This window comes from Carcharodon carcharias, chromosome 2, assembly GCF_017639515.1.
Source record: "Carcharodon carcharias isolate sCarCar2 chromosome 2, sCarCar2.pri, whole genome shotgun sequence".
In the NCBI taxonomy this organism is placed as follows: domain Eukaryota; kingdom Metazoa; phylum Chordata; class Chondrichthyes; order Lamniformes; family Lamnidae; genus Carcharodon; species Carcharodon carcharias.
The window spans coordinates 115570154-115597947 of record NC_054468.1 but is presented as its reverse complement, the minus strand read 5'-3'; the positions used below and the strand labels follow the sequence as shown (position 1 = coordinate 115597947).

At 37.8% G+C, this 27794-nt stretch overlaps 1 protein-coding gene and 1 long non-coding RNA gene across 6 annotated transcripts in view; one reads left to right on the top strand and one right to left on the bottom strand.

Moving 5' to 3' along the window:
* LOC121269707 (SLX4 interacting protein) overlaps positions 1-27794 on the bottom strand; it is a 115358-nt gene that overhangs the window by 12211 nt on the left and 75353 nt on the right. For all 5 annotated transcript variants that reach the window (XM_041174551.1, XM_041174543.1, XM_041174560.1 and 2 more), the window contains 3 exons: positions 27029-27161; positions 9498-9575; positions 3189-3277 (listed from right to left, as the gene is read on the bottom strand). In XM_041174551.1, the coding sequence (XP_041030485.1) occupies positions 3189-3277; positions 9498-9575; positions 27029-27161 (300 nt within the window). The remainder of the gene's footprint in view (positions 1-3188; positions 3278-9497; positions 9576-27028; positions 27162-27794) is intronic.
* Positions 90-27617, top strand: LOC121269728. Its single transcript, XR_005941398.1, has 3 exons — positions 90-263; positions 20138-20188; positions 27535-27617. It is a non-coding gene; the product is annotated as an uncharacterized LOC121269728 (long non-coding RNA).

Below are 27794 nucleotides of genomic sequence, written 5' to 3'. Positions count from 1 at the left end.
CTGTTCTCAGAAACACTGGCTTAATCATGAGTTTTTTAAAAAGGGTTCAAAAAGTAAGAAAGGAAGTACAAAGCTCCAGTTAACAGATCTGATAGTTCTGCTCCTCAAGCAGCCACTGACTAAACAGGCCCTCTGCTAATTGCTCCATCCCAAAGAAACATTCAGGACCAACGTGACCCAAGATAAACATTTGGATCAAGGGAGAAATCCATCAAAATATATTCTTGCTGATAGTCTACGATTAAACATGAATCAAAATACTGGTAAGTGTTTTTTGTGTAACAACAAAACTGAATGTCTGGGACCAATGTTCACCAAAGCTGTCGACCAAAATTGTAGATACATAATCCGATGTGAATCGAATAATATTAATGAAAGTTATCAGTAGGCAATAGATCACAAGTCTTTGATAAATTATCTACACAGCAACATTCCAACTTCATATGGAGCTTTAAAAAAAATCCTGCATGGAGGAAGACAAGTTAGCAAGGGAACAACTCCACATTGTTCACACACTGCTTCACCTTGTTTATTCAATTTTAGCATTGGTAGAAGCCTGGAAGTTATTTGCTTGCCTTATCGGCAGAGAAGAAAAGGGTTGACGTTTCGAGTCCTCATGACCCTTCGACAGAACTTGAGGGTCATGAGGACTCGAAACGTCAACTCTTTTCTTTTCCGCCGATGCTGCCAGACCTGCTGAGTTTTTCCAAGTAATTCTGTTTTTGTTTTGGATTTCCAGCATCCGCAGTTTTTTTGTTTTTATGCTTGCCTTATCTCTTGGTCAAGTGATGTGTGATGCAGGAAGAACCAAAGAGAAAGAGGAACAGCTAAAACTGGGCATCTGTGAACCTTAGGTGAGGACAGGATTAGGCTCATCTCTGATGGCACCACAGCCCATTAGCCAACTGCTACTTGCTGCATAAGTTCTCACATGAAAAGTGGTCATTTTGGAAAGACACCAAATGGCAACTGATATTTATGGAAATCCCTAGCAAGGAATCCATACTTTCCAGAAAAGAGACAACTGGCAAAGCAAACTGTGACAAAATAAAGAACAAAAGAAAATGGAATATAGGTTCATTTTTGTTACTTGAAATTGTGCCCTTTACTCTGATGGCAGCTTAAATTGATTTAATATGTTTCATTTGACTAAGCATTCCAAAGTGCTTTAATGGGACATGATGAACTCAAAACAGAAAGTAAAGGAGAAAAAAAGGAGGTATCTGACCAAACTGCCAATGTATGTTGATGTTAGTAATAGTTATCACTGATATTTTAAAAGAAACTCCCCTGCTCTTTCCACTACTAGGCCCACTGTCTTAGAACCAAGGTAGTCCAGTGGTACAGTTTTCGCAATCGCCCTATTTTCATTGTAACATATTGCAAAAATTTGATATACTAACTACCCTAGAATAGTGCAGACGTTTCAGAGCAAGCCACCCCGCAAATGTATTTTTAAAATAACATTTCTGAATACACCAAATAGGTCTGCAAGTATATAATGCTGTGTTGTTTGCAAACAGAAACATGAGGAGTGATTGCAGGGCAACTGATAATATCGTCTGATGACTATTTTGAGGGAGTTAATTCAAACAGTGCAGGACAACTGGTGATACCCACTGTCGATGCAATCTATCTGTGGCTTAGAAAGCTACATTTATGTGACCAAATGAGTAAATACATCAGTGATGAAGGAGATTACAATGCATTAGCTGTAGGGCCTAGTTCTTAATATTTCAAAGAACCATTTTCAACTATCACTTATAAGTACACTCTGCATTTATCACACAGTTCAGAAAGCACACTGATTATGATGTGGCTAATTAAAATAAAGATAAAATTTTTAAACAAGGCTTGGCATAAATAATCTCTGTAAATTAAATTTAATTCTCTTTAAAGTACTAATCCCAGATTATATATTTTTTTCTATTATGGCCTTATTTATTAGTGCAGACTTGCTGCTGGTGCATAGAACTTTAGTGTGTATGGAAAGATAACTTCCCTATCTTTTTTGTTCACTATAATGCTGAAATGTAACTAATTACAAAAAATGTACATTTAATATGAAGGTTTAAACTAGGAGTCAGGACACTTCTACATTATGCTTCACAGGCAATAAGTATTACCACTGCCACCTTCAAAACAATGTAATATGAACACAGAGTAGGAAACATTTTCATTTAAATGATCCATTACTATTGCAATTCTTGTTGCTTAAACTTAAAATATGCACCTCTATTGTGTACAGAAAGATTATGTAAAACTTTACCTTTTCATTTATTTAATCCCTAAAAGTTTCCAACTTGTTCAAATTGAAGTGTTCTACGATTTTATGTAAATTGTAAGGGAATTAACATTCAGAAAGCTTTGCTGACTTTTGTGAAGTATGCACTTCCACTTACATTATGGAAAGAGGGTGAAACAACTTCTATGCATCAAGTATGACATGTGTCACGAATACATGGAGGCAGCTGTCGCTATTCAAGACATAACATTCTTTTGCCTTCAGATCACGTAGGTCATTCTAACTTCCTGTTTAGAAGTTATAAATAGAGCAAATGTAAAGTGTAGGACAAGCAGCTCTTCACACAAAAGGATCAGCAAGTTGTTAATTAGATCAGTTTTGCACCTCACTATTTGTTACCTGCTAATCCAGCTGCTACTAGTAAACCCACATAGCCTTTGATTTGTCATAAACTGCAAAACAAGGTGCAAAAATGTTTCTCTGTTTAGATATAGCATAAAGTAAAAATCATATAGAATCAAAATATACCCAGAATAACATTATTTTCATTTAAACCCAGGTTTAAAGTCATGCTTTGTTTCCAGTTACAATAAAACGTAAAACCTACATAAGTTCCTTTCACATAAAAGAAAAAGTACATATAGGAAGAAATTTTACAAGACTCCATTCCCATTTTGGAGCCTTGATTGGAACACAGGTTGCAAAAAGCAGCTTTGTAGCATTATTGCGCTACCTTGAAATCTAGCAACGCTCTACATGGGAACAGAGCTTTGCAAAATTTTCCCACTGTATAATACAACTGAACCTTGTTAATAAGAGTGCAGCTTGTTTTAAAAGCTCAAATGTTAGTGGATTGTTGTGAAAGTAACAAAACGTTCATTCATTATAATGAGGTTTTACAAACCAGACTTATAATTCATAAATTTTATAAAAAAATACATACAGTAATCAGTTCCGCAGCCATTCCATTTTTTGGACCAGTTTCACACGGAGTTATACAAACCACAAAACGATCAGGAAATATGTAAAGTCCTAAAAAGGAAAAGATTAAACTTTTCACTAGTTGTTTTAATACAACTTTTACACCAAACTTTGTCAATATTAGCAATATTATGGGCAATGCATATGTGAAACAGGAGTGGGAACACTAAATTTTAAGAAAGAAAGAAAAAATATACTAACTTGAAGTAGCAAATAACTTTTCCATTCAGCCATAAACAATGAAATATAATTAATTTTTAAAATAATTTAGATTAGCTCCTATAAAGTATTCTTCCCAAAATGATAATCTAGCATGTGTTTCAAATTATGAAAGTTTTCTGCCAATGATTGTAGTCATTGATGTGTTTAAAACATTTCAACTCGACACAAAGATCACAAGGTTGATTTCTAACAATTTATATATGAAACTCTGCTCCTCAAATATAGGATATGACTTAAGAATGTTTTTTTATGCTAGCCTTTAAAATAAGTTTGTCTTTAAAATGCACAGACTTGGAGTCCCGGAGTCTTAGGTTGGCAGAAACAACTTTCAACACTGAAAACACATTTTGGAATTTGGCAATATCAGATGCAAGAGAAGCAATGTTATAATCATATGGAAACACAATCGGAAAGAAGGGGGGGGAAGGGGAGGAAAGGGAAGAATTTCCTTTTACAGAACTAGGGCATTGGCAAGAGGTATGCAAAAATTAATGCTGCTCTTTATTACCTCTCATCAAGAGCTTCCCAACACCTAGCCTCACCCCCCACCCATCTCTGTAATTTCCTCCAGGCCTAGAACTGCCCACATCACACCAATTCCTTCCCTCACCCCCCACCCCCCCCGACCTCCCACTGTCCTGAGATCTCCGCACTCCTCCAATTCTAGCCTTTTGTGCATTCCCTACCTCTTTGACCAAACTCTAATATCTCCTTCTGTAGCTTGATAACACTCATGCGAAGTGTTTTGGGCCGTTATGCTACATTGGAAGCACATATAATTGCAAGTAGTTGTTCCACAGACCATTCAATGTCAACAAATCTTCCGTGCAGAACAGCATATTTGGTGGGAATTTTTTTGATACTTCCACATATCTTTGAATTTGCCTGCCATATACCTCCTCACCCCATACAACTCCGACATTACACCATTGACAGAAGGTTTCAAAAGGTTCAATCCCATTCTAGAAGATGGGATACTCCAGCATTTGAATCCTTTCAAAAATAATTCTGAATTAGTGGGACGGGGGAAGAAAGGAGATTTTTTTTCTATCTACAGGTGTGAACATAGTCCCTTTAAAATATTTTAAATGCCAATGAAATCTTTTTTGCTCTATGAAAGTAAGAATCAGTTCGCTCCCACAGAAAGCAGAAAATGGAACATAGTATAAATACATACAATCAATTCCAAAGGGGATAGAGGGCATGCACCTTGGTATATGAAGGATAGCTTGAAGAATGAGGAAGCCCCTAAAGATAAGTCATTTTATTTTCTTGTTCATTCAGCATATTTCACATAATAGTGTGGGAGTCTGACCTACTAGTGCAAGGGAGGAGGAGGATAGCCTGCCAGCCCAGAGTCAGTACAGACCCAGCTAACTGCAGATCATTCTTGGCTCTAAAGTCCAGACAGCAACATCTGGTAAAAGAATGAGAATTGTTCTGAGTATCAGGCTTAACTGGAGCAGTCTACTTAAGATCAGCTGAGATAGTAGAGTGTATTTTAGCATTACTTTGAATGTTTCTGACATAAATATAAAGTAGAATTCAATAAAGTAAAAAAGAGATTCTAATTATTTTCAAAAGTATATTGTGTTAGGAAAAATGCTTGTGGTTAAAAAAAGAGTTTCTTTGCTGTGCGTTCAGAATTATTATCTCAATCAACATTCCATGAAGGAAGCATTACTTGACCGGATCTAGCTAATTTAATGGAGAAAGTAGATGACCTAAAAGAAGGGAACATATGTAAAACAGGGACCACAATGTTCTTAGATTCAGGCAAAGAGCAGAAAAGGAAAAAAAGAATGAGGACAAGAGCACTTGACTAAAAAAAAGCAAATGCCCATATATTTTTTATATATATATTTTAGATAAAAATATATGATATATAAATAAATAAATACACACCAATCCTTATATTTCACCTAAATATGCATTATATGAAAGTACAAATCGGCAAATAACACTATACATCAGCAATGAAAAATAGTTAGAACAGGAGACTGGAAAAGTATAAATTAAGTATATTCCAGTCAGGAACAAAGAGAATGTATGGAAAGCTGAGGTTCCATGTTACAAAAGGGAGTTTAAATAGATCAAGAGGGGTTATGCAAGAAAATTAGCAAAGCATCTAAAGGTGCTTTGGCAATAAGGGAAAGAGGACATAATATCAAAAAACATTTTAAAGGAACTCTGACTACATTATCAACTTAAGCAACGCCTGTCACAAGTATCAGATGTGGATGAAAAATTTTTCTTTTTCGCTTTATAAACTAAGAGAAAATTAACAGTAATTTTAAAAAAAGATGGGGGAAGGGGGGATTCATTCACATCTTAGTTACGATCGCTTAAAATTTCACAAAATATATCTGAATTTATAAAACTGTTTTATTTTAGTTTATCATTATTTTTGATACTAATTCAATCCTGACTGAGTGTAATGGTGCTACTAATAACTCGACTACAGATCATTACCAGCTACCCATCTGTTAAGTATTACAGTACAACATCATGCCTTCATTCTAGCACGTTATAAAATATAATCTTAATTGTTCTCAGGTATTCACTCTGCTAAAAGTCATGAATAAAGTTCAGTTATCACACTCTATTTACAGATATTTAATACATTTTTAACATTAACCCTCGAAGGTCATTCAAACTTATGATCTTCATAGAATGAAGTCAGACAAAGTTTTACAAGTTTAGTTCAGCCAGTCAGTCTATATAAAGTTATCCAGTTCTTCAGACTAGCTAGATAGGATATGATTCTTGCTCATAGAAATATCAATACGATACATCCCAAATATAACATACATTGATTACCACATGTAACAGTTCTCACAGAAAAACAAATGTAAATTTAAAATTATAAATAACTGAAAAAGACTAACATTAAAAAGTAACCTAATAGAAAAAATAAACAGAAAATATATTGGGTTCCCCTTTGCTGTAGTTTTACGAGTATACCAAACACTATAAATGTACATGCAAATTTGTTCCTTCGGGATTTTCAGTGACCTTCACTAGAATAAATATGACCTCCTCCTCACTTTCTAGCTTCTCATGTTAAACTAACAGATGATAGTCTAGAAATTACTATCAGGGACATTAGTAGCTGAATGCTTTACACAATGATGTGACATTTCTATGTCTGCTATTTTAACAGAGGCGTTAACTCATTTACTTTAACTAGGCTAATGCCTCCTGTAAAACAGTGGCCAGAGTGACTTTATATGGACCAGTTACACATCTATCTGTTAGTACACCAGGAAAAATTCAGAGGCTAATACATTTTTAGCAATCTGATGCAAAAGTTACTTTATGAACTAATTTAAACACTAATTCTTAAACAGGAAACTGTGTGTTATCCACTCTTTACCAACCAGAATTCTCTAGTAACTAGAATTTCTGACAGCTCGATTTTTTTTTTTAATAAGCTCAGTGCTCAGAAATTCAATCCTTTTAAAAAACAATAATAAATTGTAAATCTCAGGCTCTACATTGAAATTACTAAATTATTGGGTCAGTTTTGATTATTGTGCCTGAGCAAAGATATACCGCACCTTGTCCTGTTCCGGAGTAATGTAACTCCCCGTTAACTGGCATTTGTGTTTAACCTGCACCACCCATTTCCCGAACATGCTGGATAACAAAGATTTTACTGTATATTGTCTAAATATGAAGTCTGATTATGAAATATGTGTACAGAAATCATAACAGCTTGCTTCTCAGGCTCTTGAAATTAAAAAGACTCAAGCTTAATATAGTTTATAAAGGTGGGCAGTCTGGCGATTTCTTATTGTTTAAAATAATCCCTTTAAAAAAAATGTAGTTATAATATTTATTTTGATGTTTTGTTTAATGCAAGGTTGCTATTGTGTAATGAGCAATGACCAAAACAGCTACACTGCAAACAGCGGAGGGCATGGTGGCCTGAGTGCCACTCTAGAGCCACACAACCAGATAGGGAAATAAAAATATACGAAAAAGGACAGGAAAAGACCAGTTGGTCCATCAAGCTTGTCCCATCAGTACACACACCAGTCACCCATCCCAATCCTGTTAAGGTTCTGCAATCTCCAGGGTGCAGTATATGTTGGAAAATTACTCTCCAAACCCCAAAAGTTGTCAAGCAAGCGCCAGGACTGTGCTTTGTTAATTCACCTATCATCTATAACTCAAGATGTCTTCCATCCGCATTTTCAACACTCAGTGCACATACAAGTAGTATTTCCAGCATCGAAGCTAACTTTTATTGATGTCTCCTAGGTGTCCCTTGCTTTTTTAACTCAAGTAATCTATCCACGAGGACAGAATCTAACCCTTCATTAGTTCATAGCCATCATTCATATTCCTCTCAAAATCTATTACAAACTAATAGGGCTCAGCTGTCTAAGTCTGTCCTGATAACTCAGGTCCCTAAATTAGCTATTGATCAAGTGATCCTCTTTGGAATCTTTTTCAGGGTTTTGACATACATGAAGGATCCAAAATTGGGTGCAGTGCTCTAGCGGCAGCTTGATCAAGGTCTTTTACAAGTATCCTAACAATCTTCCACAACACTCTCCCAGCACTGGTCGTTAAAAGGTTCATGAACCACAACTCCCAGGTTCTTCTCTCACTCTGCAGCTTTTTGTGTGCAATTCTGTATGGCGTGTACAAACTTGGAATTTCCCCACCCTAAAATGGTTCACAATACATTTATCTATATTGAAAAAGATATGTCGGCGGGGGGAACCATTCTTCCATTGCATCTCTATCCACCTGCAATTTTTTTCCATCAAAGGTCCTAACTCCTGCGTATATCTCAAGTCATCCACATTTCAGCATTTTCCTGATGCCAACATCCAAATCAATAATAAAGATTATGAACAGTGCTAAAACCGGTTCCTGCAGAACTCTACCACAACCAGCCCCAATGTAAAACTGCTACTTTTATTACTCCCTTATGCAAGTACAACCAAGTCACTAACCAACCAGAGATCTCACAGCAAACCTGAAGATACAATCTTACTTAGAAGCCTTTTGTGCAGCATGTTATCAAAGGCTTTTTTAAAACCTAAATACACAATATCGACCAGGCTTTCATTATCCATCAACTCCGTAATCTTCTCAAAAATTCAAATTGATGAGACTCCTTTTGCAGAAGCCATGCCTGCAATTTCCTAATAACCCCTTCTCTACATAAAGCATCTCCAATAATCCCTTCTAACAAATTGCCGACAACTGAAGTTAACAGACTTGCAGTTTCCTAGTGCTGACTCATTGTCCTTTTTTAAATACAGGCACCACGTGGGCCTTTTCCCTGTTGGTGGGAACAATCTCAGATCTCGGTAGCTACTGCATATATGAGCCAGCACATGTATGAGTTAGTATAATGCAGTTCAGTTGTTTTAAGTTTGGTCTAGCAAGGACTGTTTCCACATTCACTTTGACACATACAATTTTAGCATCAACTAAATATTGCAACATTATTAACTTGGCGTCATCTTCCGTACCGAAGAGTGATGCAAAGTAGTCATTTAAAACTTCAGCCATATGTTGGGAATCCACCTAAATCTGCCCTGCAGAGCTCCTCAATGGTTTTATACAATCATTAATGGCCTCTTAATGGCAGATTTCCAATTTATAATATGGATTTGTGGTGTTGGGTGACTCTGAAGCAGTTCTTAGCCCAGTCTGAATATGATTTCCTGTTTCCTATGGAACCACTCTGGGACGCTGCTTGCCTGTCAGTGATGTCACCAGAGCACTGGCTTATTCAATGGTTATCCTTTCTTTCCTGTCATTTTCTCTGTTCTTGGACTACTTATTTTTCCTTCTACAGTAAAGTGCAGAAAAGAAAATCCAACCAAATGCACTTTAAGAATGAAGAACACATTAAACATATTCAGTAGAACAGTGACAAAATATGCATAACAAAAACTTTATTTTAACTATACGTAGCATTTTCAATTTATTCAGTTACTTATGGGCATGCAAAACATAAGTAATAAATATTTTCCAACTAAAATGGGATTAAACTTCTACCTATTACTAAATGTGTACATACCACAATACTGGTGTTGCGTGACACATCTTAAGTTTGTATGTCTCTTCATGAAGTAAGCGGCAAGACGAAAATTTTGCCCTACAAAATAAATGTGAAAATAAGTGCATTGTAGAAACCATACTTTGAACAATTCATCTACAACATATAACCAACTGCTGCCATGATATGCCTTTCACACCTACTTCATTTGTCTACAATGTTCCTAGATCATCTTGTGGCTGGATTATATCCTTTTCTACTACATCAAGGTGCCTCTATGCTCCTTCTAATTGGCTATAATGCATCATAAACTAGAAAACTAGGTATCTGTTGTCTTTGAGTGGCTAAAGCTCTAGGGTTGCTGTTCCTCCTGTGAATGAGGTGCAGCCTTTTACAGAATGGTTCCTGGCACGATGAGCATAAACACGGCTATTGAAATTGCTCCCATTCTCTGGATTAATTGAAAGGAAGACTACACAATGAAAAATAGTCAACTAAATCTCAATTTATGCTATTCAATTTCACCAATGTACCTTATAAATATTATGGGGCTGAAATTCCTTGACAAGTTCTGCCAGAATTGTGGTGTAGTAGGGCTTCTGGCTGCACTCTACCACAGCATTAATCCTGTCCTAGATCATAGAAAAGAATCACAGAATTGTTACAGCACAGGTGGCCATTTGGCCTGCCCGGGTCTGTGCTGACTCTGAACGAGCAATTCACCTAATGCCACTCCTCTGCCTTCTCTCTGTAACCCTTCACATTCTTCCTTTTCAGATAATAATCCAATTCCCCCTTGAATGCCTTGATTAAACCTGCCTCCATCACATTCTCAGGCAGTGCATTCCAAGTCCACTTGCTGTGTGAAAAAGATTTTCCTCATGCCCTGTAGAAGAGTCATATGGATTCAAAAAGTTAACTCTATTTCTCTCTCCACAGATGCTGCAGACAGACTTGCTGAGTTTTTCCAGCATTTTCTGTTTTATTTCAGATTTCCAGCATCCACAGTATTTTGCTTTTACCCTCATAATTTTGAATACCTTCATCAGATCTCCTCTTCTCTTCTCCAAGGAAAGCAGTCCTAACTTCTCCAAAACAAAAACAGAATTACCTGGAAAAACTCAGCAGGTCTGGCAGCATCGGTGGAGAAGAAAAGAGTTGACCTTTCGAGTCCTCATGACCCTTCAACAGAACCGAGTGAATATAAGGAGAGGGATGAAATATAAGATGGTTTAAGGTGGGGAGGAGAAGTGGGGGGTGGTGTGTTTGTAGGGGCAAGCAATCAGTGATAAGAGCAGATAATCAAAAGATGTCACAGACAAAAGAACACAGAGGTGTAACTGAAGCTCATCTCTAGAATCATTCTTGTTAATCTCTTCTGCACCCTCTCTAATACCTTCACATCCTTCCTAAAGAGTGGTACCCAGAACTGAGCACAATACACCGGTTTGAGGCCAAACCATTGTTTTTCACAAGTTTAACACATCTGCCTTGTTTTTGTACTCTATGTCCCTATTGATAAAGCCTAGTTTTTTTTAAGTTTTATTAATCTCTCTCTCAGCATGTTCTGCCATCTTCAATAATTCATGCACATATACATCTAGGTCCCTCAGCTCCTGCACTTCCTTTGGAATTGTAGCCTTTATTTTATATTGTCTTTCCATGTTTTTGCGGCCAAAATGAATCACTTTGCACTTCTCTGCATTAAATTTCATCTGCCACTTGTCCACCCATTCCACCAACCTATGTCCTTTTTAAATTCTACACTCTCCTTCACACAGTACACAACACTTCTAAATTTTGTATCATCCACAAATTTTGAAACTGTGCTCTGTGCACCAAGATCTACGTCATTAATATATATTAGGAAGAGCAGGGGTCCTAACACCGATTCCTGGAGAACTCCAATATAAACCTTCCTCAATTTCCTGTCACTCAGTCAGTTTCGTATCCATGTTGCTACTGTCCCTTTTATTCCATGACTCTAACTTTTCTCATAAGTCTGTTGTGCTGCACTTTATCAAATGCCTTTGGAAGTCCATATACATCACATCACATCTACAGCATTACTCTTATCAACCCTCTCTGTTACCTCATCAAAATACTCAAGTTAGTTAAACATGATTTTCCCTTAACAAAACCAACTAGTTTTCCTTAATTAACCTACATTTGCCCAAGTGAACTTTAATTTTGTCCTGAGTTATCATTTCTAGAAGTTTCTCCACGACAAAGGTTAAATCCTGGGGTGGGTTCACTAAAAAAGGAGCGGGCACCCATGCCAGTCCTTGCATTTCCACCCAGCAAGAATGTCAGATTGGCATTGTGTTGCTCCAATGGGAAGATTGGCCAATTAGTGGATTGTTAAACAAATCTTTATTTTTCTCTTTGCTATTTTCTAGTGGAAATTGATTGGGCTGTTTCAGAAAACCCAGGATCAGATCTCAACTTCTGTGATGCCTGCATCATTCAAACATAGTTTTAGCTGGCTGCAAGTAGAAATGGTGGAACTTTTGGTGGGAGTGTCATTCTCCTAGCTCACTTTACTTCAGTGATGTTCAGGTGGGTGCAAGAAACAGCCTCTCTCCTCTAGATTTTTGTTTATTGATAAAAAGGGACAGGACCCTGATAGTGCTTGCAAGAACGAGGTGGCACTATCTCATCTGCCCAGGCACCGGAATTGTATGACCCATAACCATAGATGTAGTCTTCTCCAGCAATGACAACAGAAGAGTGCATGCAGGGTGTGGAATACTCCAGTATTATTGCCACTGTTGTTCCATTTAGCACAAATTGAAGACAGACGTGGAAAATATTACTTTTTCTCCCATACAAAGTGCAACAGTATAGTCTATTTTAAAGGGTACGCTATCCTGCAGTCTATCCAAAGGCTAACTAGTCTCAGCTGTGACAGACAACCAGGAGTTTAGATGCCAAAATTCTATTACAGGTTGTCATGCTAACCTACTGCATAAAATACTGTATTGACCTAATTTGTGAATGGAATTTTGAATAGTTAGCTGCATTTAAAGTGTTGAACCCTTAACACTTTTGGTCTGTGTGCAAATATTTAGGTGCATGGGAAGATGATGGGAAGGCGTTATTCAAAAGCAGTTTGAGAAAAATGTAAAATTTCTCCATTTGAAAAGATGTGTATCATTTTAAAACACTACTTACATTAGATTACACATACCTTAGGTTTGTATATATGCAACTAACTCAAAATCTAAATCGTGGCCTGGCTTCCAGAGAATTAGCTAGTGCACCTCAAATTTAAAATTCTTATCCTCATGTTTAAATCTTCAGTCTCTCCCTCCCTATCTCTGCAACTTTCTTCAGCCATACAAGCCTCCGAAAACTCTATGTTTCTCTGACTTTGGCATCTTGTGCATCACCTTTTGGCAGCCATGACTTCAACTATATTGATCCCAAGGCTCTGGAATTCCCTCCTGAAATTTCAGCACCGCTCTCTCCTCCTTTAACACCCTCCTTAAAACCGACCTCTTTGACAAAATTTTTAGTCACATCTATTATCTCCTTCTTTGTCATTTTGTTTGCCTGATTACACTTTCATGTGATACTTTTCTATGTTAAAAGTACCATATAAATACAAGTTGTTTTGTACTAGTTGACCATATGGGGAATCAAGCCCAAGTATAACCTTCAACGGAAGGCGAGTTAGAGGGCACACCAAGGGGGGGCATGGAGTAAGAGTTGGGTAACTAGATTAGTTAATCAACAGAATTGAGATCCAATTTTAAAGTCAGCTATTCTACCCTAACTTTGATGTTATATATTATTTATGGTTAAAATAGCAAAACCGACAGCAATTTAGGAAGTCGAGAAGGAGCTTTGGTTGGAGCATTGGAGTCTCTATGCAGCATAAGTCAAGGAACTCTGGAGAGCAGAGACAACGTCCGAACATCGGACTGATATCCAATGGGGAACTGCCATCCGATGAAGGTGGAATAATCCATTTCAACATAGCCAGTGAGCAGGAGATCAGAACATAGCCTTTGAATATTGGGTTAAACAATCAGCAGTGTACTCGTGTCCAATGGAAATGGAGGGGTAACTTCTCCATCGCATCTAGTCAGTTCTCTGGTAGGGAGTTGTGAATAAGGCTAATGAACAGTCCACATAAAAAGAGACTAAGTTGTGGACACAGCCCAGAATATGAGCTGCTGAATGTAAAAATTCAGTAGAAAAAATAAGTTGTCCCACGTTTGGCTAAAGTGGGAGAGAAGGTGGTAAGGTAAGGAGCTGGGAGACTCAAACTGAGGTACAACAACATCATTAGTGGTGTGAGGATGTAATTGCAGTGAGACATGGGCAACCTTCATTACGAATGCAGACATTAAAATTAATAACGTGAAAAGTTGACACAGGAAGAAAGATTTTGTAGACAGGAAATGTTCATAGACATAAGATTTTTAAAAATCTAATTTTGATGTTTATTGCATGCTTTCAAAATAATACATCAATCATTTGAGAATGGCTTTAATCAGATCACGAGTGTTGAGTGTCTAGCTGAGTGTCCAAATATAGGACCAAAGTTTGAATCCCAGCTTAGACTGACACTGAGATTTTGATATTTTGAAAAGTTTGCCAGTATCTATAGGGGCTCCTCAAAGAATCTTAATGGAAAACAGCACAGTCTCCACAAACATATAGCTGATCAAGGAGAGTTGGATCACTATTTTTTATTTTTATTCATGGGCTGTGGGTGCCAGTGGCTAGACCAGCATTTAGTGCCCATCCATAAATCACCCTCGAGAAGGTGGTGGTGAGCTGCCTTCTTGAACTGCTGCAGTCCATGTGGCAATCATGTCCTGAAGGACACAACACTTAGGCATTTGGTAACAGTGGGAACACAAGAGGAGAGAATTGGACAAGAGAAAAGGGCATGCATATTTTAAAATGCATGACTTATTACGCCACAAGTCCACTCTCACTTTCAATTCAATGAGGTAACGGATGCGAGGACGGAGACTTTAATGCCCTCTCTAATGTAAAGCTTACAATGGCAATTAAGATTGAGCCCATTGAGAGAAGTAATCAGAGTTAAGTCTAGCCACCTTGTCAAGTTAGTCTGCTGTAAGGGAGAAGTTAAGCTATTATAGTGACCAGATTTCTGTTAGCTTGTCCCTCGAGAGACTCATTCACGTGAGAACCTTGGAGATTTAAGTAGGTGGTGCCCCAAGGGATTCTTAGAACCTCATCTTCTTCAAATGGATTCTGAGAGAACAAGAATTTAAAAAACTTGCACCAGTCAGCCCAGTTTGAACCTGTATCAATCAATGAGACATTTTCCTCAATAGGTAATCAATACCTTTCACCTTAAGACTTAAAGTTGAACTCCCACAAGTATGTCTACAAATCTAATTGCTTTCCTCCAATACCCATCTGACTAATAGCAATGAGCCAGTATAACAAACATTTTTAGAAAATAAAAATTGAAATCATGGCAAGCACACAAAGATAATCACATAGTGAACAAAGCACATCAGCAATAGATGTAGCTTCAGCAAAGAATTCTTGACCTTTATTTTATGCCAATAATGCACATCTTTTTACACTATAAAGCTTTGTCAACAAAATACAAAGCAACATGAAACGATGTATCCAATTCGATTAAGAAGAAACTATCAATTTATGAGTATTGACTGAATAACTATACATAGTTAATAATCTTATTAATTACAATAATCAAACAGTAAAGTGCATAAATGCAGAACCTTTGAATATATTTGTGAAATCAGTTCTAAACCACACATGTAGGTTGCTGACCACACTGGGTTTAGCAAATAATGTTTTCAGTGAATATCTTTATTTCCCAGGAGATAGCACAGTTACATGTCTCTGCTTGAATCTGGGAAGTGGTCAAGTATGTCTGAGCATTTCTAGTCATGTAAACTTTCAAAATAACTTCACCAATTGCAGAATGATGTGCAATTACTTTTAGTCATTTTTGGCAGCTACCTTCAGCCTTTCTCCAGCAATGCATTATCTGATACACTGACTGTAATCAAATTACACCATTTTAGGAGATACTGTAGTTGCTTATATTTCAAAGTTACCATCTTAAAATTAGATCATTTTGTTATGCTTACTAAACTTCAGAATTGTTCAAGATGAAAATGAAAAAAAACTTAGCTGCATATTTCTTCAGTCTTACTTGAAAAAAAATTGCAATCACAGCCAAACAGACTTCAGCTACATAACACTGCCAAGTGGAGAATGTGGTACACGATGCGACACTGGAAGCCCTCTCCCACGGCTATTAGTGACCATTCATTTGGGAGCCTGGGAAAATGCCTCAAAGCTGCTGAGTTATCTGGAGCAGCCTGGCAGGTGTTCCTGTCCCAGCGGAATCTGGCACCTGCATAACTCTACCACTAACACCAGCAGCATTTTCTCTAAATTGAGTATCAGACTAAAGGAGGCACATTGTCTTCCTGTAAACAGCCAACATACAAGTTCATAACTTCAAGAAATTCAAATTCAAGAAACACTTGCTGTTTTAACTAGGGATTTTAATTAATTCATTCTTAAACTTTTAACAATCTTTCTATCACAATCACATAACTCATTGTGCGAGTTGGAAACCTATTAGCTATATTTAAACATACCCATAAGTTTTGTCACAAAGGATGACCCATATTTATCCTAAAGCTAATTAAAATCTTATGTAAGCAAGAATAAGATATAAAGACAATGCAAAACAGGAGAGGTATCTAAGCTGTGTTTATCAATTTATATATGATAATTAAACCTATGCATAAAGGCAGAGTTCATGTAGTCAGATAAGTAAGCTATTCTAGAAATTAAGCAGATGTGCTTTGATAAAACCACCTCAAATAGCCTGTGGACATCTGGAGAGATTACCAGTGTAACCACTTCCAATGCCTTCATGTCTGTGGTTCTTTGTCATGGACAGAGAATGTGCTGGTATACCATTGGCTAGGCATACCTCAAATGACAACTAAATGGTTGAAACTGGCCCAGTGACAACTAGATGGTTGAAGTTGGCCAATACTACAGGTTTTGCTCATGTTTTTAATATCCCTTCAGTATTAGAAGCATGTGTGACAATGAGAGTGATTTAAGTTGCAATGTTGTCCATCTGTAAATAATAACTTGTCATCTCAATCACTTAAATGACCCCAGATTTTAGCCAAGGTTTCATCAATATCCATTGGAAAATGGCTTCCATTCAAAGACTGATGTTGGAAAAATTACAAGTATTCAGTTTGTGTAAATAATATTCTGTGGACTACAAGCATTAATTGCACTGAATTCATTGCTGGGACGACTTCTGGTCAAACTTGGGTGTGTTCAGAAATGAATGTGCCACATGTCATTCATTATAGTTTAGAAATATTTTTGCCAACAAAACAGATTCTTATCAAATGTTATGTTGAATTGCAAGTAGTTGGAACAATATTTGGTTAATAATAATGTTGATTACCCTCTGATGGCTCAATGCAATATATGCAGTTTGACACTTAGCTCTAGAAAGTAGAACTAGTGGCATCCATCGTTGCATCCTTTTTATAGGTGCAAAACAGGTGCAGCAAGGACTAATTTTGTAGATCAATGTCCCACAGCCCAAAGACACCCAAAAGATGGGCCACTTTTCATATGTCTGGGAAGTCGCCTAAAACAGACGTTAGGTCCTTCTTTAGTATATGCAGATTATATAATGCTAGTTTAATGGCCTCCCTCAGAAATGGGCTGCCAGAGGTCTGCTCCACTCATGATTTATTTAAGGTGATGCAGCCTAATAAGTGACTACAGCTAGAAAATTAAGTAAAAATGTTTTTAAGTTTTGATATCAAGCTAGGAGGAAGAGAAGGAGGTGGTGAGGGAAGAGTTCTTCTTCTGGCTCCACAGGCCACCTGAAGGCCATTAACTATTCTTCCTTGGTTCTCCCCACTGCCTTTACGCTTACCCGAGGCCACTGCCAGCAAGGCAAACAGAATTCGTTCCTGCAAAAGGACAAACTTTCTGTGGTGCAGTGATAGACTTCTGCAGTTTGCCTAAATTATTTAATTGAGGCCTGAGGCCCCATTTTGGGTTGATCCTGGGATTTCTGGTTTGGGTGTACATTGTGGCACTGACTAATTTTTACTCCCAATTCTTGGCCTGCATTGTGTGAAGCAATCTCAGCTAAAGCAAGGGTTTGATTTTCAATCCCAGTGCTGTCAGCCTATGCACCGGTTCCCTGGCTCCATCAATTTGCCCGGAGTCAGAATGGGGAGCAGCAGGGCTGCCTGCCCATATACAGCAGATAGCCGAATAAACCAAGTAATGGCCTATTAAGGCCTGTAAACAGGGACCAACTGGGATTTTCCCAGAGGTCGCGGGAGCTGGTGGGGGAACAGTGCTGCAGACAGGCTTAGAGGCCCACCCTGCCTCTCTGGGTTCAGCACCAGCACCGCTGCAGGCAGAGATAAAAACAAAAAACTGCGGATGCTGGAAATCCAAAACAAAAACAGAATTACCTGGAAAAACTCAGCAGGTCTGGCAGGATCGGCTGAGAAGAGTTGACGTTTCAAGTCCTCATGACCCTTCAACAGAACTAGGTGAATCCAAGGAAGGGGTGAAATATAAACTGGGTTAAGGTGCGTGTGTGTGTGTGTGTGGGGGGGGGGGGGGGGTTGGGTGGAGGGAGAGAAGTGGAGGGGGTGGTGTGGTTGTAGGGACAATCAAGCAGTGATAGAAGCAGATCATCAAAAAATGTCACAGACAAAAGAACACAGAGGTGTTGAAGTTGGTGATATATATCTAAACGAATGTGCTAATTAAGAATGGATGGTAGGGCACTCAAGGTATAGCTCTAGTGGGGGTGGGGGGAGCAGAAAAGATTTAAAAATATTTAAAAATAATGGAAATAGGTGGGAAAAGAAAAATCTATATAATTTATTGGAAAAAACAAAAGGAAGGGGGAAGAAACAGAAAGGGGGTGGGGATGGAGAAGGGAGTTCAGGACCTAAAGTCGTTGAATTCAATATTCAGTCCAGAAGGCTGTAAAGTGCCGAGTCAGAAGATGAGGTGTTGTTCCTCCAGTTTGCGCTTTGTAGAACACCTGCGGTCTGTCCGCAAGAATGACCCAAACCTCCCTGTCGCTTGCCATTTTAACACTCCACCCTGTTCTCTTGCCCACATGTCTGTCCTTGGCTTGCTGCATTGTTCCAGTGAAGCCCAACGCAAACTGGAGGAACAACACCTCATCTTCCGACTAGGCACTTTACAGCCTTCCGGATTGAATAGTGAATTCAACAACTTTAGGTCCTGAACTCCCTCCTCCATCCCCACCCCCTTTCTGTTTCTTCCCCCTTCCTTTTGTTTTTTCCAATAAATTATATAGATTTTTCTTTTCCCACCTATTTCCATTATTTTTAAATCTTTTCTGCTCCCCCCACCCCCACTAGAGCTATACCTTGAGTGCCCTACCATCCATTCTTAATTAGCACATTCGTTTAGATATATATCACCAACTTCAACACTTCTGTGTTCTTTTGTCTGTGACATCTTTTGATGATCTGCTTCTATCACTGCTTGATTGTCCCAACCACACCACCCCCCTCCACTTCTCTCCCTCCACCCAACCCCCCCCCCTCCACACACACACATCTTAAACCAGCTTATATTTCACCCCTTCCTTGGATTCACCTAGTTCTGTTGGAGGGTCATGAGGACTTGAATCGACAACTCTTTTCTTCTCCGCCGATGCTGCCAGACCTGCTGAGTTTTTCCAGGTAATTCTGTTTTTGTTCCGCTGCAGGCAGTCCTGTTGAGGGGTTTTCCCAACCCTCAGTGATGACCCAGCTGCAAAGGCCATTTTTTAGTTTACATCTTAAAAAGTTCAAGACAGAGTGCCTCCATTTTGAAATGCCTTCTCCCTCACTTATCTGTTATGACATCCTGCTGCCACTTTGAAGCTGGATGATCTCTAATTGGCCCCCTCCCAGCATAGAGAGCCCACCCACTGTCCTTAAGTGGACTGTGAGCCCACCCTCTGGCTAAAAGCATGATCGGTGTTGGCAATGGTAGCCTGTAAAAATCTGGTCACTGTCACACATGAATCTGTACTCAAACACATATCACTGCCTCTAGAAAGGACATAAGTGATTTAACACATATTACCCTGATCTGAAGACATGAGGAAGAAACACTGAGTGACACACTTGAGGTTTCATACATTTAAAAACAAAAGCATAAAAAAAACAAATGGTAGACATTTGGAATGTGCAAAGTTTCCTTGCAATATGGGGTACAAAAACTCCCCAGTCGTTAAAAATAACTGATAGGGGCCAGAATATCTGTAAGCTGCGATTGACTATCAATCACTTAAAAAGAGAAAGAAAGTCAAGGCTTTGATCTGTAGCCTGCAGTGAAATTAAATTCACCTTCATTTTATACAACATTGAGATTTTGTGCCTTTAAAAAACACAGCTTCACTTTAGTAGCTGTGTAATATATTGCTCATAACATGGCATATTGGGCTTGCCCCTATAAAATGCTGGAATAAAGCGAATGGTAAATAATAGACTGATATGGCACATCATATGTTTTGTTTTGCATTTAACCATAACTCAGTAAATTTCTTCTAGCTGATTGGCTCATCTACTAATTTCTTACTTTTTTAAAAACTGCAGGACATCACAACTGAAATTGTATGAAAGTGGAATCAAACTCAAGATGAAAAGGTGAAATTAAAATCTTTACCATAACAAGCCCACAAGAAAATAATTATATCTTAAATAGAATCCTTACTGTTGCCCAGACTTCACTCCAGCGTACTGAATCCCTAGAAAACATTTTCTGCCTCAGGCGCAATGGCACGTCAGCAGCATAAGCCCCTAAATTAAAGCCACTTGCAGTCCTTCCCTACTGCCATGATCACATCTTTACATTGTTCAATGCTTTCTGCCCCACTCTATTCCCAGATGTCCACCCTTGTGGACTCAATTCTTCTTGAGCAATATAACGCGCTTCCCAACACTTCATAATTTCTCTACTTATAATGCCACAGTTCCTAATGGATCATCGAAGTTGATCATAATGGCAGCCAGCTCTAGGAATTAATTAAAACAAATAAATTATCCAATAACATCCAAGCTACAGCTACATAAATGATTTTTAAAACAAGCTTCCCACCAGAGACCTGTAATTTAAACAGAAAAAATAGGAGACTTGCATTTATATATTGCCTTTCACAACCAGAAGTCCCAAGTCCAACAGTTCAACACTCCCTCAGCACTACCCTGGCGTGTCAGCTTGATTTTTGTGTTCAAGTCCTGGAGTGGGACTCAAACACATTTGAACCTTACTGAACCACGGCTGGCAAATAATGGAAATTAACACAAGGGGCCTAAAGTCTGAGTGCTGAACTCAGGTAGGCCTATTTTCCGACCCTTCCTTGGTTCCCAGTCTACACTCATAACTTTAATTGGTGCTGCCCTCCCTTTGGATTATTGCTGGTTCTCACAGATTGGGAAATTAATTAAATTGAAACAGACTGCAAAGGTTTCCTGTACAACTGGAGTGTTTTTTTGATGTCGAGTCACTTATGCGTACTGTACTTGTTTAGTGCTTTGGAATATAACTGCCTACAGCTGACTGATGCAGCATGTAAGCTTAGGTCTCCTGAAATTTTGCTTTGGAGATAGGGGAAACTTTTTAAAAATTATGTCTCTTTGGGTTTTTGATAGAAAAAAAAAGAGTAAAAGAAACAGAAATGAAAGAGAGAAGAAAACAAAGAGGAGACAGAAGGAATTTTTTTTAAATGAGAAAGAAGAAGCCTGTGTTGGTGTAGCATTTCAAAATTCCCTCTGTAATAAAGTGCAATCACTGTTGCTACACAGGCAAACATGGCAACCAATTGCATCCAGAAAGGTTCCAAAAGCAGGAAACAAAAATAAATGATCAGTTATCTTGTTATTATTTTTGGTGACATTGTTTTAGGCAGGAACATTGGCCAAGACACTGAGATCTGCCTGCTCTTCTTCCAATAATGGTACTTATGAAGAGGCAGGTGGTGCGGTGCCTTGGTTAATATCTCTTTGCAAACAGCACTTAAACAGCATTTCCAACAATGTCATTCTCCCTCAGTGCTACACTGACATGTCAGCCTGGATTTCTGGATTGAAGCTTCAACCCACAATCTTCTGCATAAGCTGTAAGAGATATTTCAAACACAAATTGTATGTGATCTGTGCAAAGAAATAATCTGAAAAATTTCTTGCACTTTTTAAATTTCTAACATTACTTCATTGTTAACCAAATTGTACAAACCAAATAAGTAACTTATTTCATCAGTCTAAATTTTACTGAAAATGGAAATGTAGAAAATACCCTATGTGCAGAAGTATCATTATTTATAACTGCATTAAAAAATTCCAAACTGAGTCAACCTTTGTAATAATTATAAGCACTGACCAGGCACCATATAAATGCAAGTCTTCTTTAAAGAAACAAATTCCTCAGCAAGGTTTAAAATAAAACTACAATCTCCTCCAAACCGTTCACATACACATACTCATAACGTTTTAACGTAAGAAATACATTTTTTGTTAGTTTGCGAACCAGAAAAAAAAGAATTGCTTTAAAAAAAGAACTGTTTATTTTAGTTACATTCCACTCCTTCTATCCATCTACTTATAAATGGAAAGATGGGTTGATTGATTGGAGTGGAAAGGGATAAGGACAATTTCATTTGCATATTTCAAATTATAGGCATACCACTTTAGGAACTGAGGCACTGAAACATTTGGCCTGTAAAAGTTTCTCCAGTCTCAAATATTAACTCAGACTTTCTAATAAGATGGGTAAAATTTGATCAAATTCTAAAAGGAGCATATACTGATGGGGAGTTAGAAATCAGAAATCTTGAAGAGCATGGATATGCTTTTTTCCCCCTCTGTTGTCCACCCATATAGCAATCCTTCCTGGTAGATTACAGTAAGATCATGGATACGATCTTCAATATCCAAAGATCACATAGCTATCTGTAAGTCTTGCTGACCTTCCTTCATTCTTGTGGCTACCTGTAGTCCTTCAGCTGTTTAAATTCTTAAGTAGCAGAAGTAAGTGTGACTGCATCCCCAGCCTGTCTTGGGTCACACCAGAGGTAGGAACAAAACAGTACAAGATTATAGTTAAAAACGAAACATGTAGAAAAAGAATGGCTAATGGCTAAGATAACTTTCTATTCCTTTGTTTTTATTTGCAAAGTGAGCATCAGTAAAAGCAGATCATGTAGCAGTTGAAGCTGAATCTGTGCTGGTTGAAAGCTCCGTGGCAGTGTTAGATCTTACCACATCTTCCACAGTCCAATGAACAGTGGACACAGCTCTCACATACCATGAAAAAGGCTTAAAAGACAAGATTATTCAGCAGGGACATCCCATCACTATCAATTACTTAATCAAAGTGTTTCTCTTCTTTTCATTAGACTGTTGCAGCAAACTTTCACTCATCATCTTCTAGATTTCAATAACAGGTCCAGCCACATCTGACATATTCCCTTGTATTCAGTTTTGTCCTCATTCCCTCATCGTCATTCCCAAGGAAACCACTAGCTCTTTTGCTCGCTCACACAAATATAAACAACATTGAGAACCAATCAGCTACTCCTGTGGAGATGGGGATTTATATATGTATGGAATACATTTCTATTAAATGCACAAAAAAAATCCTGAAAATAGTTTTAGAAAACTCACTCCCTTATTGAAACTCTATAATCATTCTCATTTATATATGCACAGCTGGTTCCTGCATCAAAGGCGTCAAAAAATCAAAAATTTGACTTGTGCATAGGAAGGAAAAGTGTCTATTGTATCAGTGTTTTGATCCACTACCTACTGACAAATTGTGATATTGAAAAAAATTAAAACCAAAGGCAATCCTAATTTTAACTGAATCTGGAAATGAACAATGATCCTGATCAATCCAGATTGTAGTATCTTCCTCCTATTTCATTATATAACTGGCTGCCAGTTCATAGCTACATTCCCATTACATCCCACAAATCTCAAACTTACTGATGGTCATATTAGTGGTAACCTACAAAATATCTCATTTAATGTTGCCTGGATGTTTTACATAAGCATAATCTATTTTATCTTATATTGCATTGCTCATTCCTTTCATAAATTTCTCCCATCTTTGATAGTTACATTTCACCTATGTAAAAGGACCATTTTTAGAGCAAGTTCACCTATATTAAACAGTATTGCTATTTGAATACTTATTGTCCAACCTCAACTAAACCTGAATGGAATTGTGACAACACCATGATCTCAATCAAAAATTATCCATAACTCTGTATTTTTGATGTCCGTACAAATGATAGAGAACCTAATGTTTTAATAGAATTCAATCAATATTTTAGTACTTCATTTTCAATAGAGGAATTTCACTTTTAAAAAAGACTTTCAGCTTCTTGCTAGTCATCCAGAAACCAATAATAACTTGCTAAATAGTCTGCTTCATTGACCAGTACTGAAAATATAGTTGAATGGGGCTAATGTACAGTACTGACAAGATACATTAAGGAACAAAATATTTTCCATTTAACATGAAGTCACCAGACATAGTTAGGCAGGCAGTGTTACATGACTGCAACCTTTTCAGTAAATTCTGGGAACTAGGGTGTGAACAAAGTAACTACAAAAAGAAAAAAATACATAACCTGTGCAGCAATCAATCACATCAAAGAACAGTAGTCTGTCAGATTAAGGAAAATGTGGTCAAATGGGTACTTTTCTTTACAAAGCACAGAAGTAATTTATGAACACCATACTCAGATGAGGATACCAAATCTTTATCACCACTGAAACATCTACATTAAAATTTCAGATGCTAATTTGAGATCAGATGCTCTGGCAATGTCATAATGTTACAGACAGTAAAGCAATGGGACACATATGGATTAATCGGTGTCAGTAATCTCAGGAAAAGGATGCCGTGAGGAATGCACAGCAACTCTGATGTCATGGGGTGCCTGAGCTTTTTGAACAGTGCAAAGCTGATGATTTTCACTTTTGCATTATGTAGCTCCTGTTGCGTCTTGGCCCTGTTGCAAATTAGTCATGTCTGAACAGACACAGCAGTTTAAAATGTGGGCCACCCATGTCAATTCCTGATCTAAAGTAAGTTTGTGTGGGTGGATTGAACATACCACAATTATATTAAGCAAAGAAGAAACTGTAGCTTATTTCGTTTAATTGTTTTTTTTTTAATTTGCTAATCCCAAAGGGAATAATGTCTACATTATAAGAGATATAACTTAAAAGTACAAGCCAACTTTCTTCCAATACCCAGCAAAATAAAAATGTTTTGATTGCTCTCCAGATTGACACTTGTTCTCATAATAACAAGAAAAATTGGCATTTAAATAACATAATAAGAGTATTTCAAGACGCTTTACAGGAATGTTATCAGACAAACTTCCACCCTGAGCCACAGAGGTCATCAAACAAATTGGAGAAGGAGTTAGTTTTAAGGAGCGACTTAAAGGAGGAAAGAGGAGGTAGATGCTTTTAGGAGGAAGTCCAGAGCTTAGGTCATAGGCAGTTGAAGGCACGGCCGCCAATGGGGAAGCAATGAAAATCAGGAATGGGCAAGAGGCCAGAGTTGGACAAGTGCAGAGCTCTTGGAGAACTGTAGGACTAGAGGAGGTTACAGAGAAAGAGAGAGGCAAGGCCAGGGAGGGGTTTGAATACAAGGAACAAAATTTGAAAATTGAGGTGTTGCTGAATCAAGAACTAATGTTGGTCAGTGGGCACTGAATGATAAGTGAACAGAATTGGTGGAAATTAGGACACAGGTGACAGATTTTTTAATGAGCTCAAGTTTATAAGGATGGTGGAACAGGGTGGATCAGGAGAACATTGGAATAGCTGAGCCTGGATTAACAATGGAATGGATATGGTTTCAGCAACAGATGAGCTGCAGCAGGAGTAGAGATGAGCAATATTACACAGGTGGAAACACGCAGTCTTGGTGAGGGGGAGGATATGGGGTTCAGAAGCTTGGCCTAGGGTCAAATAGAACATTGTAATTGTTAACAGGCTGATTCAGGCTCAAGGCAGCAACCAGGGAAGGCAAAGGATTTGTTGGCTAGGGAATGAAGTTTGTGGTGGGGATAGAAGCCACTGATTTCCATATTCCCAACTGTTAAATAGAGAAAATTTCTGCATTTCCATAACTGGATGTTAGACAAGCAAAATGACATATCAGAGGCAGTGAAGGATTAGTAGAATTGAGTGTCATTAATATATATTTTGAATCTGAGAACTGGACATAACACCCACTTTTTTAAACTTGCAACCATTTTTTATGGATCATAAAATATGCAAATTTGTGATATTGCATTTTATTGTGGACCATTATCAAATTTTGAATTAACACTAAGATAAAAGCAAAATACTGCAGATGCTGGAAATCTGAAACAAAAACAGAAAATGCTGCAAAAACTCAGCAGTCTGGCAGCATCTATGGGGAGAGAAACAGAGTTAATGTTTCGAGTCCGTATGACCCTTCTTTAGCTCTGAAGGGTTATACTGACTCGAAACGTTAACTCTGTTTCGCTCTCCATAGATGCTGCCAGTCTTGAGTTTTTCCAGCATTTTCTGTTTTTGTTTCTGAATTAACACCGCTCCTCGAGACCAAATCAGTCACATTTAGCAATGTAAAACAAAAACAGAAAATGCTGGAGAAACTCAGCAGGTCTAACAGCATCTGTGGAGAGAAAGACAGAGCTAACGTTTCGAGTCCGTATGACTCTTTTTCAGAACTCTGAAGAAATCTGAATTGTACTTTTATATTATTACTTTTAACAATGTAGCTGTCGCAAATAAATATCTGATTGGCTGAACTAATCAGTGAATGCAGTCCACTGGATAAAAATGTGTTCACTGCATTGTTTAGCAGCAGGGTGTTTAATGTTCAGATATATTATAATTAACTGCCCCAAATACCTACGAATGTAACAAGGTACATTTTGAGAGGCTGGATGAGACGACAAGAGGGCAACAATGAGGGATGGCAGTCGTACCTTCAATGGCCTGGGTCCTAAGCTCTGAAATTTCCTCTCTAAACATCTCTGTCTCTCTGCTTCTCTTTCTCTTCTCCTTTAAGGTTCTCCTTAAAACCTACCACTATGACCAAGCTTTTGGTCATCTTCCCCAATATCTCTTTACATGGCTTGGTGTCAAAATTTGTTTGACAATGCTCCTGTGAAGCGCCCTAGTTTTATTATATTAAAGACGCTATAAAAATACAAGTAGTTGTTGTGGCTGTTGTAACCCAGAATATTTACCTCCTAATCATGCCCAACTCGTAACCAGGTCTCTATATTGACTACTAGAGCCAAATTTGGGTTTCCAACTAATTTGTTTTACTTTTTATGCTACATGCTTTTCAGTGGTATTACAGTAGTTTTCTGGTGATGATTCATGACTTGACAATACAGTTTAAGGTCAGGCCTCATTTCCATTGTGACTTTATTCTGGTCAGTGTACACATAAATAAGAATTTCTTACCTTTGATACACAGCGGGTTACTGGGTGTCAGTTCTTTGCTTGGTTTAGGTTGCATGTTGCCGCGCTGTTTTCTCACTTCCAGATACTTTTTGACCCTGAAATCAACATCTTCCTTTACAAGTGCACTAATCTCCTACAAGTAATTTTAAAAAAGTATAATTACATTTTGAAATTATCCAAATACCTTTGCTTTCAATTTATACTTATTTTTCTCCATATAACAGTTAAAATTACATTTCTACTCTTTGAGTCACAGATTCCATTTTTTTCCCCGAGCTTTTCAGCCAAACAGAGAAATAACAAGGTCAATTTTCTGACCTCATACTCCTGGCAAGGAGCTTAGTGTACATCAGGAATTCAGGCATGAAAACCAAAATCCTATCTGCTGATATCTATGCCCGAATTCCCAGGATATCGTTCCTGCCAGGTATACGCAAATTTATTAAATCTTTGCGCTAACATCTGAGTAATTTAGTGCTTCCTAATTCCATTTATTTTCTTTTCAGTCTTCCCAAGCCATGTACAATCTGCAGTTGGGTGTGTGGAAGAATGATTGAACCAGCTACAAGAATGTCCCAAGGATAACATCAGCCATTTTTTCACTTCACTGTCTGCTCTTCATTTATTACCTCCCACAGCAATGTGACTATGACTGGGACCTCTTTAGTGAATAAAACAAGTAATTCCGAGTCCCAATTGCCTTATTAGTGTACCAATCTGTGTTGTTTTTAAACTCCTTCACACATAAAAGCTCTTTGGCTTTATA